This window comes from Hyla sarda, chromosome 1 (genome assembly GCF_029499605.1).
Source record: "Hyla sarda isolate aHylSar1 chromosome 1, aHylSar1.hap1, whole genome shotgun sequence".
NCBI classification, from domain to species: Eukaryota; Metazoa; Chordata; class Amphibia; order Anura; family Hylidae; genus Hyla; species Hyla sarda.
In genome coordinates, this window is record NC_079189.1 from 546,045,386 (window position 1) to 546,058,854 (window position 13,469).

Here is a 13,469-nt window from a genome sequence, read left to right on the forward strand (position 1 = left end):
AGTTGCCAATAGCAACAAGACTGCTTATTTTTTAGATAGCAATCTAATTTGTTGCTATGGGCAACTGCTCTACTTTTCATCTGCATAGGTTTTCCATACATTTCAGGCTTTTGTACAAGATATGAGGTACTACCTTTGCTCTCCCGCATTTGAGTAGGTTTTTCCACCTTTTTGAGTATTGCTTTTATTATTGTATTTGTGCATTAATAAGAAAACATTTTCAGTATACTTCTAGGAAGTGACTCCAAGTTCTTTGTATGTATTATGGGTTCATACTTCGTATTTTGGTCAGTATTTTTAGCCAAAACCATCAGACCTTCTTCAAAAGGATTGTGGTGGTATATAGTCATCCAGTTTACAACAAGAGAGCCTGTAAAGCAGAGGAGAAATCAAGTGGCAGTCCATCATCTTGGTGGTGCTAGGTACTGCAGTGTTGTTCATTCATACTATTTGTATTGGCGGTGCAAGGTGTCCCCCTTCAAGTGAATGGCTAATGAAAGTGAATGCAGCCATGCTGTGACCTGCGATTTCCAGTAACTTGCAGGTTGCCATGATCAAAGTTACTTTTATTTACGGTGACGCAGGCAGTGCAACATAGAAAATATTGGGCACAGTTAAAGGCATTGTGTAACCATACCCTAGTGTTTTCCAAACAGTTTGTCTCCAGCTGTTGTAAAACTATAACTCCCAGCATTGTTTGGAAAACACTAGGCTAGCCTAAAGGTCCTGCTAGCAAAAGCAACAGCTCCTCGAAGTAAGAGGGCTGTAGGGCAAAAGTCATCCCAAACAAGACGCCCTTTCCCTCAGACTACCCCTGTTCTGCAGCTTTCAGCTAAACATGCATCATAAGGACTTTCCTCAGGGGCAAAAAAAGAAGAAATCTTCCAGGGCAACTTCTGCTGTATAGAGTAACATGCATAGGTAGTTGGGATTGCCTATGGTAGCGCTAAAGTGTACAGAGCATCTTAGAGACTGTAGGTAAAAGGATTAACAATGGAAATCACATCAATATGACACCATCTATGTAGAAAAATAAGGTTTTCTGGAAGAACAGCTTGTGCCTGGATGTTTTATTGAACAATTATAGAAAAATAAAGCCTAATTATAAATATTCATCTCTTAAAGTCCCACATCCTTATAGAAAAGGAGAACTTTAAAACGAAGACATTGGTCCACTGGTCCATTCAACCTCCGAAAACATTTAGTTTCATACATGGTTACGTTGCGGTATTGTCTGCCTAGTCACAAAAGACAGACGGGATCTTGTTACATATTTAGTAAGCAGGTTGACGTGATCTTAACTTCATTCATGTGGACAAATGGAGACCTGGAACAGACGGCCCAGAGCTCAAAACCTTCTAGGCAGGTCACAATATAGCACTGAAAGGCACAATGCAAAGAAAAGGAAAGGGGGGGGGAGGAAACTCAATAGAAATAAAAAATATATTATATCCCATATGTTTAAGACATTAAATGTCCCACTCCATTATATTAAAAATATCTGTAGTTGTGTGCAATATAGAGGCAAATCCATTGTCTGAGGGGCGGGGAATTAATAAAAGAAAAAGAAAAAAAAAAAAGGGAATTGTAGATGGTGGTCTGCTTTATCATAGTGACCACTCGCAATCTTTATATATATATAGTACAATACGCACAAAATCCAGCAAATCTTCTCCAGGTTAACGCCCCCTTTTGTCCGAGATAAAGAACTAAATGGAAAATTCAGCTTTATAACATTGTATAAAAACATCCTGATCTACTCTACGTAAAGACAAGAAAGGAATGATGTATAAAATCCGGGTCTATACAACATATGATTTCTGTACACTTAGGGTCAAGTCTCTGGTTTCCCTTGTCATACACAGGAAGAATACTGAGTGTGAAGACTGTCACATGATGTAGCTCCCATCCTTATAATACTTGATGGTGTCCATCTGCTGGGTCATGACCAAAACGTCCTGAAAGCCTGTGCCAAGGCCAGACATGTGCTGGAAATAGGCCTCCTTCTCCACCTGGATTGTGAGGTTATTCACTCCAACATCTTTCAGAACTGATGTTACCTATCAAGAAATACAAATATAGCTGTCATTGGTCATTATTTTACATGGGTGATCAGCACTAAAGAAATTCATCTAGTTAATCTTTTTCCTTAACTTAATATAAACTGGTGAACAGGAGCCGAGCTGCAGTATTCAGGTCCGGCCACTACGCAGTGAATGGAGCCAACTGATTACGGTTCTGTTCCCTGTGTAGTGTGGGCGCCATGGCTTTTCTGAATAGCTGATTTGCAGCAGTGCCAGGCATTGGCATCCTGCCAATCAGCAAATTAGGTCCTATATCATAGGTTCTCAAAACTGTGTGCCGCAATGCCTTGGGGCGCCATGTATGGCTTCCAAGGGCGCTGCAACCACCAAGGGAATGCAGGAAGAGGGGACACTGAGCTGTTAACTTCACTCATTTGCAGTTTATAAGCTACCACTCACTGGAAAGTAAAGGTGCTGCTGTACTCCCTGTCTTTGCAGTGCAGGCAGTGTCACTATACCACCCTCCCTGCGGGGAGGATGGTACACCGAGAAAACAGATAAGCTGCGTGGGAGCACTGGGAAAGGTACATTTTTTTATTTTTATGGGGGCCCAACTACTATATGGGGGCACTGAGGTGGGCATAACTACTTTATGTGCGCTGCAGCGGCTAAATAGGCATACCCTAAAATCCTGATAGACTAAGGGAGGGAATCGTGAACCAAAAAAGTTTGGGAAACACTGTCCTATACTAAGGATATACCCTCAATTGTATTGGCCCAGAAAATCTCCTTTAACCCCTTAACAATGCAGGACGTATATTTACGTCCTGCGCTGACTCCCGCGATATAATGCGGGGTTACGCGGTGACCCCGCGTCATATCAGATCGGTCCAAGCAGCTAACGAGTGGCCGGGACCCGTGACTAATACTGGACATCACCGATCGCGGTGATGCTCAGTATTAACCCTTCAGACACGACGATCAAAGTGGATTGCCACGTCTAAAGTCAAAGTAAAACCTTCCAGTCAGCTCAGTTGGGCTGATTGGGACCACGGCGGGGTCCCGATCAGCTGTACGGATGCAAGGAGTGTCCCTACCTTCCTCCTTGGCGTCCGATCGGCGATTGATTGCTCCAAGCCTGAGATCCAGGCTTGAGCAATCGACCACCGATGACACTGATCAATGCAATGCGTAAATGTCCAAACTATAAAAAATATATTGTTAATTAACCCCTTAAGGACGCAGGGTTTTTCCATTTTCATTTTTTCCTCATCACCTTCTAAAAATCATAACACTTTAAATTTTGCACATAAAATTCCATAGGATGGCTTATTTTTTCCGCCACCAATTCTACTTTGCAGTGACAGTCATTTTACCAAAAAATCCACCGTGAAATGGAAAAAAAATTCATTGTGCGACAAAATTGACAACATTTTGGGGGCTTCCTTTTCTACGCAGTGCATTTTTCAGTAAAAATGACACCTTATCTTTATTCTGTACGGTTAAAATGATACCCTACTTATATAGGTTGGATATTGTCGTACTTCGGGAAAAAATCATAACTACATGCAGGAAAATGTATACGTTAAAAATTATCATTTTTTAACCCCTATAACTTTTTTATTTTACCGCGAACGGGCCGGTATGAGGACTCATTTTTTGCGCCGTGTGCTGAAGTTTTTATGGGTACCATTTTTGTATTGATCTGACTTTTTGATCTCTTTTTATTAATTGTTTCATGATTTAAAAGTGACCAAAAATACGCTATGTTGGACTTTGGAATTTTTTTGCGCGTACGCCATTGACCGTGCGGTTTAATTAATGATATATCTTTATTAGGGATGTCCCGATACCATTTTTTTTTTTTAAGACCGAGTACCGACACTAATTCTAATACTCGCCGATACCAAGTACGAGTACTTATATTTTAAAGGGAATCTGACACCAGGGTGACGAGGTTTCTGGCGCTTCTTACCGTATGATATGTGGGTCCCTGCTGAAGTATGAGCCAAGATTTCTCTCTTCTCCATTGGACAGAACAGGGAATTTGCATTGGCGGTGAGACCGATGACCACATGGTGAGCAGCGGCAGAAACAGGGTCACCTGACCTATCTACCCATACATTCAAGTTAGTGCAGGTGACTCTGCTGTAAGATTGTCTTTAATAGTAGGTAGTATCCCCTTGCAGACATAAGTAGCAGCCCCCCCTTTAGACAGCAGCAGGGGGCCCCCCTTTAGACAGCAGCAGGGGCCCGCCCTTTAGACAGCAGCAGGACCCCCCCCCCCTTTAGACAGCAGCAGGGCCCCCACCCCCCTTTAGACAGCAGCAGGGGGCCCCCCCCCCCTTTAGACAGCAGCAGGCCCCCCCCCCTTTAGACAGCAGCAGGGCCCCCCCCTTTAGACAGCAGCAGGGCCCCCCCCCCCCTTTAGACAGCAGCAGGGGGGCCCCCCTTTAGACAGCAGCAGGGGGCCCCCCCTTTAGACATTAGTAGAAGCCCCCCTCCTTGCAGGCAGCTCACCGCCTCTGTCGTAAACTGTGTAAATAAAAATAAATATATGTGGTATTGCCGCATGCGGAAATGTCCGAACTATAAAAATTAGGGATGTCCCGATACCGATACTCGTTTAATGTCCCCGATACCATGCCCGATACCTGCTGCCGCTCCACTGTCCCGTTCTTCCGTCCTCCAGGCCGCATCATGGCGTCCTATGGAGGAGCATGTGACATATACGTCACTCTGCTTCCTCCGTAGCGTTACATCGGGCGCAGGCGGGAGGCGGAGTGACGTGTGTGTCACATGCTCCTCCATAGGACGCCATGATGCGGCCTGGAGGACGGAAGAACGGGACAGTGGAGCGGCAGCAGGTATCGGGCATGGTATCGGGGACATTAAACGAGTATCGGTATCGGGACATCCCTAATTTTTATAGTTCGGACATTTCCGCATGCGGCAATACCACATATATTTATTTTTATTTACACAGTTTATTTTTATGGGAAAAGGGGGGTGATTCAAGCTTTTATTAGGGAAGGGGTTAAATGACCTTAGCTACTATAACACTGGGGGCTACTATAACACTGCACACACTGATCTTTTACCCTGATCCCTGCAAAGCCATAGCTTTGCATGGATCAGCGAGATAGGGGCTCGATTGCTCAAGCCTGTAGCTCAAAAGGGTTAATAGCGCGCGGCACAACAATCAGTGCCGCACGGTATTAGCCCAGGGTCCTGGCTATCGTTTGCAGCCAGGACCGACCCGGTGTGACCTTGTTTTAAACACCGGGACCAGGGTACGCCCTTCGTCCTGAAGGGGTTAAACCACACGGCCTATGGCGTACACGTAAAAAAAAAAAAAAATTGCATATTTTTGGTCACTTTTTATATTATAAATTTTTTTTTACAAAAAACGATCAAAAAGTCCGATCAAAACAATGGTACTGATAAAAACTTCAGATCACTGCACAAAAAACTAGCCCCCATACATCCTTGTATGCGGAAAAATAAAAAAGTTATACGGGTCAGAAGAGGACATTTTTAAACGTATTAATTTTGGTGCATGTAGTTATGATTTTTTACAGGAGTACGACAAAATCAAACCTATATAAGTAGGGCATCATTTTAATCATACGGACCTAAAGAATAAAGAAAAGATGTCATTTTTACAGAAAAATGCACAGCGTAGAAATGGAAGCGAAATTTTGTCGCACAATGATTTTTTTTTTGTTTCGCCGCAGATTTTTAGGTAAAATGACTGATGTCATTACAAAGTAGAATTGGTGGCGCAAAAAAACAAAAAACAAAAAAACAAAAACACATCATATGGGTCTGTAGGTGCAAAACGGAGATTTTTTTTATGCTTACTGTAAAATCTCTTTCACGGAGGATCCATTGGGGGACACAGGAACCGTAGGTATATCTTGCTGCTACTAGGAGGCTGACCCTAGGCTTTAATATAAAAAAATAAAAAAAATTTGGCCCCCTCCTGGTAGGATATACCCAGTCCACTGACTCTGAGCTAATCAGTTTAGTCCCAAAGCAGTAGGAGGAAACCGACAAATAACTACAGAGAGTCCGAAGAAGGCCCAGACAAAAAAAAAATCAACAACCAGCCCACAGACAGGAAATCGGCTTTTAAGACAACAAACTAATAATCAACGGGTGGGTGCTGTGTCCCCCAATGGATGCTTTGAGAAAGTGATTTTACAGTAAGTACACTGCTCAAAAAAACATAAAGGGAGCACTAAGTTAACACATCCTATATCTGAACAAATGAACTAATCGTATGAAATACTTCAGTCTTTACATAGTTGAATGTACTGACAGCAAAATCACACAAAAATCAAAATCAAATCAAATCAAATTTATCAACCCATGGAGGTCTGGATATGGAGCCACACTCAAAATCAAAGTGGAAAACCACACTACAGGCTGATCCAACTTTGATGTAATGTCCTTAAAATAAGTAAAAATGAGGCTCAGTAGTGTGTGTGGCCTCCACGTGCCGTAAGACCTCCCAACAATGCCTGGGCATGCTCCTGATGAGGTCGCGGATGGTCTCCTGAGGGATATCCTCCCAGACCTGGACAAGCCAACTCCTGGACAGTCTGTGGTGCAACATGGCGTTGGTGGATGGAGCGAGACATGATGTCCCAGATGTGCTCAATCGGATTCAGGTCTGGGGAACGGGCGGGGCAGTCCATAGCATCAATGCCTTCCTCTTGCAGGAACTGCTGACACACTCCAGCCACATGACGTCTAGCATTGTCTTGCATTAGGAGGAACCCAGGGCCAACCGCACCAGAATATGGTCTCACAAGGGGTCTGAGGATCTCATCTTGGTACCTAATGGCAGTCAGGCTACCTCTGGCAAGCACATGGAGGGCTGTGCGGCCCTGTAAAGAAATGTCAATCCACACCATTACTGATCATGCTGGAGGATGTTGCAGGCAGCAGAACATTCTCCATGGTGTCTCCAGACTGTCACATGTGCTCAGTGTGAACCTGCTTTCATCTGTGAAGAGCACAGGGCGCCAGTGGCGAATTTGCCAATCTTGGAGTTCTCAGGCAAATGCCAAATGTCCTGCACAGTGTTGGACTGTAAACATAACCCCAGCTGTGGATGTCGGGCCCTCATACCACCCTCATGGAGTCTGTTTCTCACCGTTTGAGTGGACACATGCACATTTGTGGCCTGCTGGAGGTCATTTTGCAGGGCTCTGGCAGTGCTCCTCCTTGCACAAAGGCGGAGGTAGCAGTCCTGCTGCTGGGTTATTGCCCTATTACGGCCTCCTCCACATCTGCTGATGTACTGGCCTGTCTCCTGGTAGCACCTCCATGCTCTGGACACTACGCTGACAGATACAGAAAACCTTCTTGCCACAGCTTGCATTGATGTACCCTCCCGGATGAGCTGCACTACCTGAGCCACTTGTGTGGGTTGTAGATTCCGGCTCATGCTACCACTAGAGTGAAAGCACTGCCAGCAATCAAAAGTGACCAAAACATCAGCCAGGAAGCATAGGAACTGAGAAGTGGTCTGTGGTCACCACCAGAAGAACCACACCTTTATTGGGGTTTCTTGCTAATTGCTTATAATTTCCACCTGCTGTCTGTTCCATTTGCACAGCAGCATATGAAATTGATTGTCAATCAGTGTTGCTTTCTCAGTGGACAGTGTGATTTCACAGAAGTGTGATTGACTTTGAGTTACATTGTGTTGTTTAAGTGTTCCCTTAATTTTTTTGAGCAGTGAATTAAAAAAATGTCCTTTTCTCGTTCGGCTCCATTGGGGGGACACAGGAACCATCGGACGTACCAATGTAGTCCCCGGGGTGGGAAAACAGAACCCAGCCAGAGAATCAGGCAGATGGTAACCGGCGTCAGCAGATTCGTGCACCAGGTAGAACTTTGTGAACGTGTGCATGGACGACCAAGTGACTGCCATACACATTTGCAGAGCCAAAGCCCTGTTGAATACCACCCAAGAGGCCCCTGCAGAGCGGGTAGAGTGATCCGTAACCCAGAAAGGAGGAGCCTTGCCCTTAGAATGATAGGCCTCTGATATGGCAGACCGGATCCACCAGGATATGGTCGCCTTAGAAGCCCCTTGCGCCGGCCTTCCGGAATGACGAACAGCAAATCAGAGCACTGAAAGGAAGAGGTGGCTGAGAGATAAACACGCAGAGCTCTCACCACGTTGTGGAGAGAGCGGTCCTTGGGGTGAGGCGGAGCTGGGCAGAAGGAGGGAAGGACGATATCCTTGTTCAGATGAAAAGAGGAGACCACCTTCGGCAGAAAAGAAGGTACCGGCCGAAGCACATCCTTGTCCTGGTGAAGGACCAGAAAAGGGGGGGGGGGGGGGCGGCAGGAGAGCTGCCAGTTCCAAAACGCACCGGATGGAAGTCAGGGCAATGAGGAAGGACACCTTGCAAGAAAAGAAGCAAAGCGCTGAGAACCAAATTCAGATCCCAGGAAGGAGTGGAAGACCTGTAAAGAGGAGTCTCATGTGCCACACCCTGAAGGATTGCTGAGACGCCTTCCGCCTTAAGCTTCCTCACCACCCTGGGCAGGAGGGGAAGAGGTAAGGAAGGGGGAACTGAGACCAAAGTACTACCAACGCGTCCACAGCCAGAGCCAGAGGATCGCGGGACTTTGCCATGAAGGCGGGAACCTGCCAGTTTAGGTGGTCCGCGAAAAGGTCCACGTGCGGGGTCCCCCAACGTTCGCAAATCATTGCAAACACCTCCGGGTGGAGAGCCCACGCAATGGGAGAAACGAGCGTCCCTCCCGAAGGAGTGGAGAGCGGAGCCACCAAAGGAGCGACCAGTGAGCCGTGGGGGGCAGACGGATCTGGCGGTGGAGGAACCGAGGAGACTTGTCCCACAGAGACAGGATGGCCCACTGAAGAGGGTGGCACCGGAACTGAGCAAAAGGATCGGCTTCCATGGCCGCCACCATCCTGCCCAACACTTCATGCATGAACAGATTGACACCAGATTCAGGCAGCGCAATGGATAGAAGAGCACTCCGCTTGTCCGGTGGAAGAAGAACCTGAGCCTACTCTGTGTCGAATCAAAGCCTCAGGAAAACCAGGGACTGGGAGGGAGAAAGGCTGGATTTCTCCCGGTTGATCAACCACCAAAACTGGTCAGGGTCTGATGAGTGATGTGGAGACTCTCCTGATTTTGGGCCAAGGACGGAGCTTTGATCAACAGGTCTTCCAGATAAGGAAGCACCGACACCCTCCGAGAGCCGAGGATGGAGATCACCGCCGCCAGGACCTTGGTAAAGACTCCGGGGGCCGTGGCCAGCCCGAAGGGCAGGGCCACAAACTGGAAATGACTTGCCGGAACGGCAAACCGCAGGAAAAGTTGGTGTGCAGGAAAAATAGGGATGTGGAGGTATGCATCCCGGATGTCCACCGAAGACTTGAATTTGCTCTGGTCCATGGAAACAACAACAGAACGGAGAGATTACATTTGGAAGTGCCGCAGGCACAAATGCCGATTGAGGAGCTTCAGATCGACAATCGGACGAACCGTTCCCCCTTTTTTGGGAACGACGAACCGATTCGAATAAACTTTCCTGGGGCGGAACAGGCCCAATGACCCCTTGCGCAAGGAGGGTGTGGAGTGCCGACTGAAAGGCTGCAGTCAGGGCCAGAGAGCAGGTAGGCCGCAACTGGAAAAAACTATCCCGGGGAAAAGAACCAAACTCTATTCGGTAGCCGTCTGAAACAACGTCCCGAACCCAGGAAACCTGGACCTGTGCCAACCAAACATCCCGAAAGAGGGACAGGCGACCGCCCACCTGAGGGAGAAGACTCGGGTGGGGGCGCCCCTTCAGGCGGAGGTAGGCTTGCGAGTAACCTGATTTGGCAGAGAAACGTCCAGAACAGTCGTCCTGCTTCCAGGAGGGGCACGCTTTGAAGGTAGGAGCCTTCCGAGACTGCGAAGAAGCTTGTCCTGTCGACCTGAGCCAAAGGACCGAAACGAAGAGGACTTGAGGCGAGAAATGGTGCGACGCACCTTACTCTGAGGGAGCAGAGAGCTCTTACCGCCTGTAGCCTCAGAGATTATTTCATCCAGGCGCTTGCCAAAAAGACGGCCACCAGTAAAAGGCATCTCTGTGAGGGATTTTTTGGAGGCCGGGTCTGCATTCTACACCTTCAACCACATGGAGTGGCGGATAGCCACCATGTTGCCAGAAACAAAGGCCGCACAGCGTGCGGATTCCAAGGAAGATGAGCATAGATAATCACCAGCGTTGGATATCTGGAGAGCTAAATCAGCCAGATTATCTGGAGGAGCCCCGGATAAAAAGCCTTAGCGGAGTTGAGAGGCCGATAGGGCTTTGGATAACCAAGTCGTGGCGAAATCCGTAAGTAAGGACGAACCAGCCACCTCAAAGACGAATTTTGCCAAATTCTCAATTCGCTTGTCCACAAGGTCCTTGAAGGAAGCCGCATCAGCCAGGGGAAGAGTGGTGGATTTGGATAAGGCTGCATTCACATGTCGTTTTGTACATACGGGTGCCGGATCCGGCTGGGGGAGGGGAAAACCGGGCGCTCCCGTACCCCAGCCGGATCAGCCCGCAGACCGGTGACTCCGGTAGGCTCAGTTTTGACCCGTATGCGGTTTCCTGACCGGACCTCAAACGTAGTATACTACGGTTTTAGGTCCGGTCCAAAACCGCATACGGATCAAAACGGAGCTAACCGGACTCACCGTTTGACTCCGGTCGGCTCATTAAAGTAAATGGAGTCACGGGCTGATCCGGCTGGGGTACGGGAGCGCCCGGTTTGCCCCTCTCCCCACCGGATCCGGCGCTTGTATGTAAAAAACGAGATGTGAATGCAGCCTTAGCGAGAGACTGGAGGGTCCACTGTAGACGTCCATTTGGAGACCAAGTCTTGAGTAAATGGAAACATAACCTTCAGCCGTGTAGACTCTTGGAAGCACTTCTCCCTATGCTTCCAGTCTGTCTCCAGCAGGTCATCAAACTCTGTATGAGTATTGAAGACCTTGGGAGAGCGGCGAGTGCGGAGGAATTAAACTTCTGGAGCTGGGTCTGAAGTTCCAGGGTGAAAGGTGTCCCTGACAGCAGACACCAAACTGTCACCATGTCTGACATGGATGACAGCTCTTCGGATTCCGCGTGCGGATCAGAGTCTGTGTCCACCAGTTCCCCAGGAGACCGGGAACGAGCAGTGGAGGCTCTAGATCTAGTTAACATAGATCTGGCCTGGTGGGCCGGGGATTGGGAACCCCCTCTCCTCAGGGTAGGGACTGCAGGAGCAAGGATGCTACCTAGACGAAGGAGATGGGGAGCGAGAGTGGTGTGGAGACGTCCCATTGAGTGAGGAGTCAGAGTAAATGACCCTGGGGCGCTTGTGAGAGCGTCAGCGGAGGCTGAACAAGGACAGAGTGAGGACACCCAAACCGGGGGAGGGTCAGAGACCACATGCTCCAGGGAGCTATCCTGGGCGGGATTGGGACGTGAAGAGAAGCAGGCAGAACAAGTGGACTCAGCCACACCACCCGACAGTTTAGTTTTACAGCCTGTGCAAGCATAGTAAGTTACTAAGGCTTCTCAGAGGGGGTTAAGAGCTGGGGTCGGACATGGAAAGAACAGATAAGTCAGCCAACCCAGAGAGAAAAAAAACCCAGGTTCCTGTGTCCTGAATTAGTGGAGCGGCAGTGCAGGTGGGGGTCCCTTGCAGAAATGTAGGTCCCTTGCATGTAGCGTGCAACAACAGCAGCAGCAGTAGCGTGCAACAACAGCAGCAGCAGTAGCGTGCAGCAACAGCAGCAGCAGTAGTAGCGTGCAGCAACAGCAGCAGCAGTAGTAGCGTGCAGCAACAGCAGCAGCAGTAGAGTGCAGCAACAGCTGGTAGAGATAACAATGTGCAGGAACAGAATCCCTGAAGAGAGCAGCTGGACAGCGTCTGCAGCTCTCGAGACTGAGGAATCATGTGACCGAGATGGAGCAGCCCCTCCCTCAGGAGTTCATGGCCTCCCATAGGTAGAGGGACCCAGAGGGAGGAGACCTCTGACACCTGCATCAGGAGAGGCCGACACTGACCACCCGTGTGCGTGCGCTAGCAGGGGATTGGATAGGCGCATGAGGTGTGAAAAAAAGAGGGCGGGGCTACCACCGAGAAGCAGAGCCGAAATAGCGGGCTAAATTTACATATGCCCGCCGGCTGCGGCCCCCGCTCATACGCGCAGCTTGTAATAATACAGGGACCGGCCGCTGAACAGGGCGAATAGAGAGCCAGCCCGTGAGTCAGAAGACTGTCGCACCAGAAAATGAGCGCTGCTACTCAGACTCTGGAGAGGAATGCCGGCAAGTCTAAAAAAGAAGTATTAGAGGGGAGAATGGGCTCCTAAACAGGCCCCCTCCCCAGAAGTAACAATTAAGAAAGATAAGCAATCCCCAGCAGCCCATGGGGGGGGTTGGGGATGGGGGAGAGGGGGTAGGGATATTTACCCAGAAGATATCCCCTTATACTCATCTCTGAAGTTTTCAACCAGACTGGTGCCACCTGCATCACACCAGGCTGCAAAAGCAGGGAGAGCAGGGGCAAGAGGGCACATCCCTTAGTGCTGGTCATGGCGAGACAGGGTTAACTGTGCATACCCTATGGACCGTGCCCTTTGCTCGCAAGTAGGGGATCAGGCAGCACGATGCTCCTGTCGCCCAAACCTAGAAAAAATAACAAAGGAGAGAAAAAAAGTAACTAATAAATCTACAAAATAATAAAAAGAAGACCAGGTCTGGAGCGCTCCAGACCTGCGTCTGCTTCCTACTGACACTAAGCTAAAAACTGATTAGCTTAGAGTCAGTGGGCGGGGTATATCCTACCAGGAGGGGCCAACTTTTTTTTTTTTTAAACAATTGGTGCCAGAAAGATTTGTAAATTACTTCCATTAAAAAATCTTAATCCTTCCAGTACTTATCAGCAGCTGTTATGATCCACAGGAAGTTCTTTAATTTTTGAGTTTCCTTTCTGCCTGACCACAGTGCCAACTGCTGACACCTCTGTCCATTTTAGGAACTGTCCAGAGCAGGAGAGGTTTGCTATGGATATTTGCTCCTACTCTGGACAGTTCCTAAAATGGACAGAGGTTTCAGCAGAGAGCAATGTGGACAGGCAGAAAGGAATTTCAAAAAGAAAAGAAATTCCTGTGGATCATACAGCAGCTGATAAGTAATGGAAGGATTAAGATTTTTTTATAGAAGTAATTTACAAATCTGTTTAATGTTAATGTTTTAGTGTCAGCCTCCTAGTGGCAGCAAGATATACACATGGTTCCCGTGTCCCCCAATGGAGCCAAACGAGAAGTTTAAAGGGTCCTTAAGGGTTTAAATATAATTAAAGAAAAAATAGTTCTCTATCAAAAATAGTCCGTATAGTCCAGTGATGGCGAACCTATAGCA

General features: G+C 48.0%; 1 protein-coding gene across 1 annotated transcript in view; it reads right to left on the bottom strand.

Moving 5' to 3' along the window:
* Positions 1-1,055: 1,055 nt before the first annotated feature.
* SLC30A5 (solute carrier family 30 member 5) overlaps positions 1,056-13,469 on the bottom strand; it is a 49,984-nt gene continuing 37,570 nt past the window's right edge. The window contains exon 16 of the mRNA XM_056541568.1: positions 1,056-2,060. Within this exon, the coding sequence (XP_056397543.1) occupies positions 1,890-2,060 (171 nt within the window). The 3' untranslated portion in view covers positions 1,056-1,889. The remainder of the gene's footprint in view (positions 2,061-13,469) is intronic.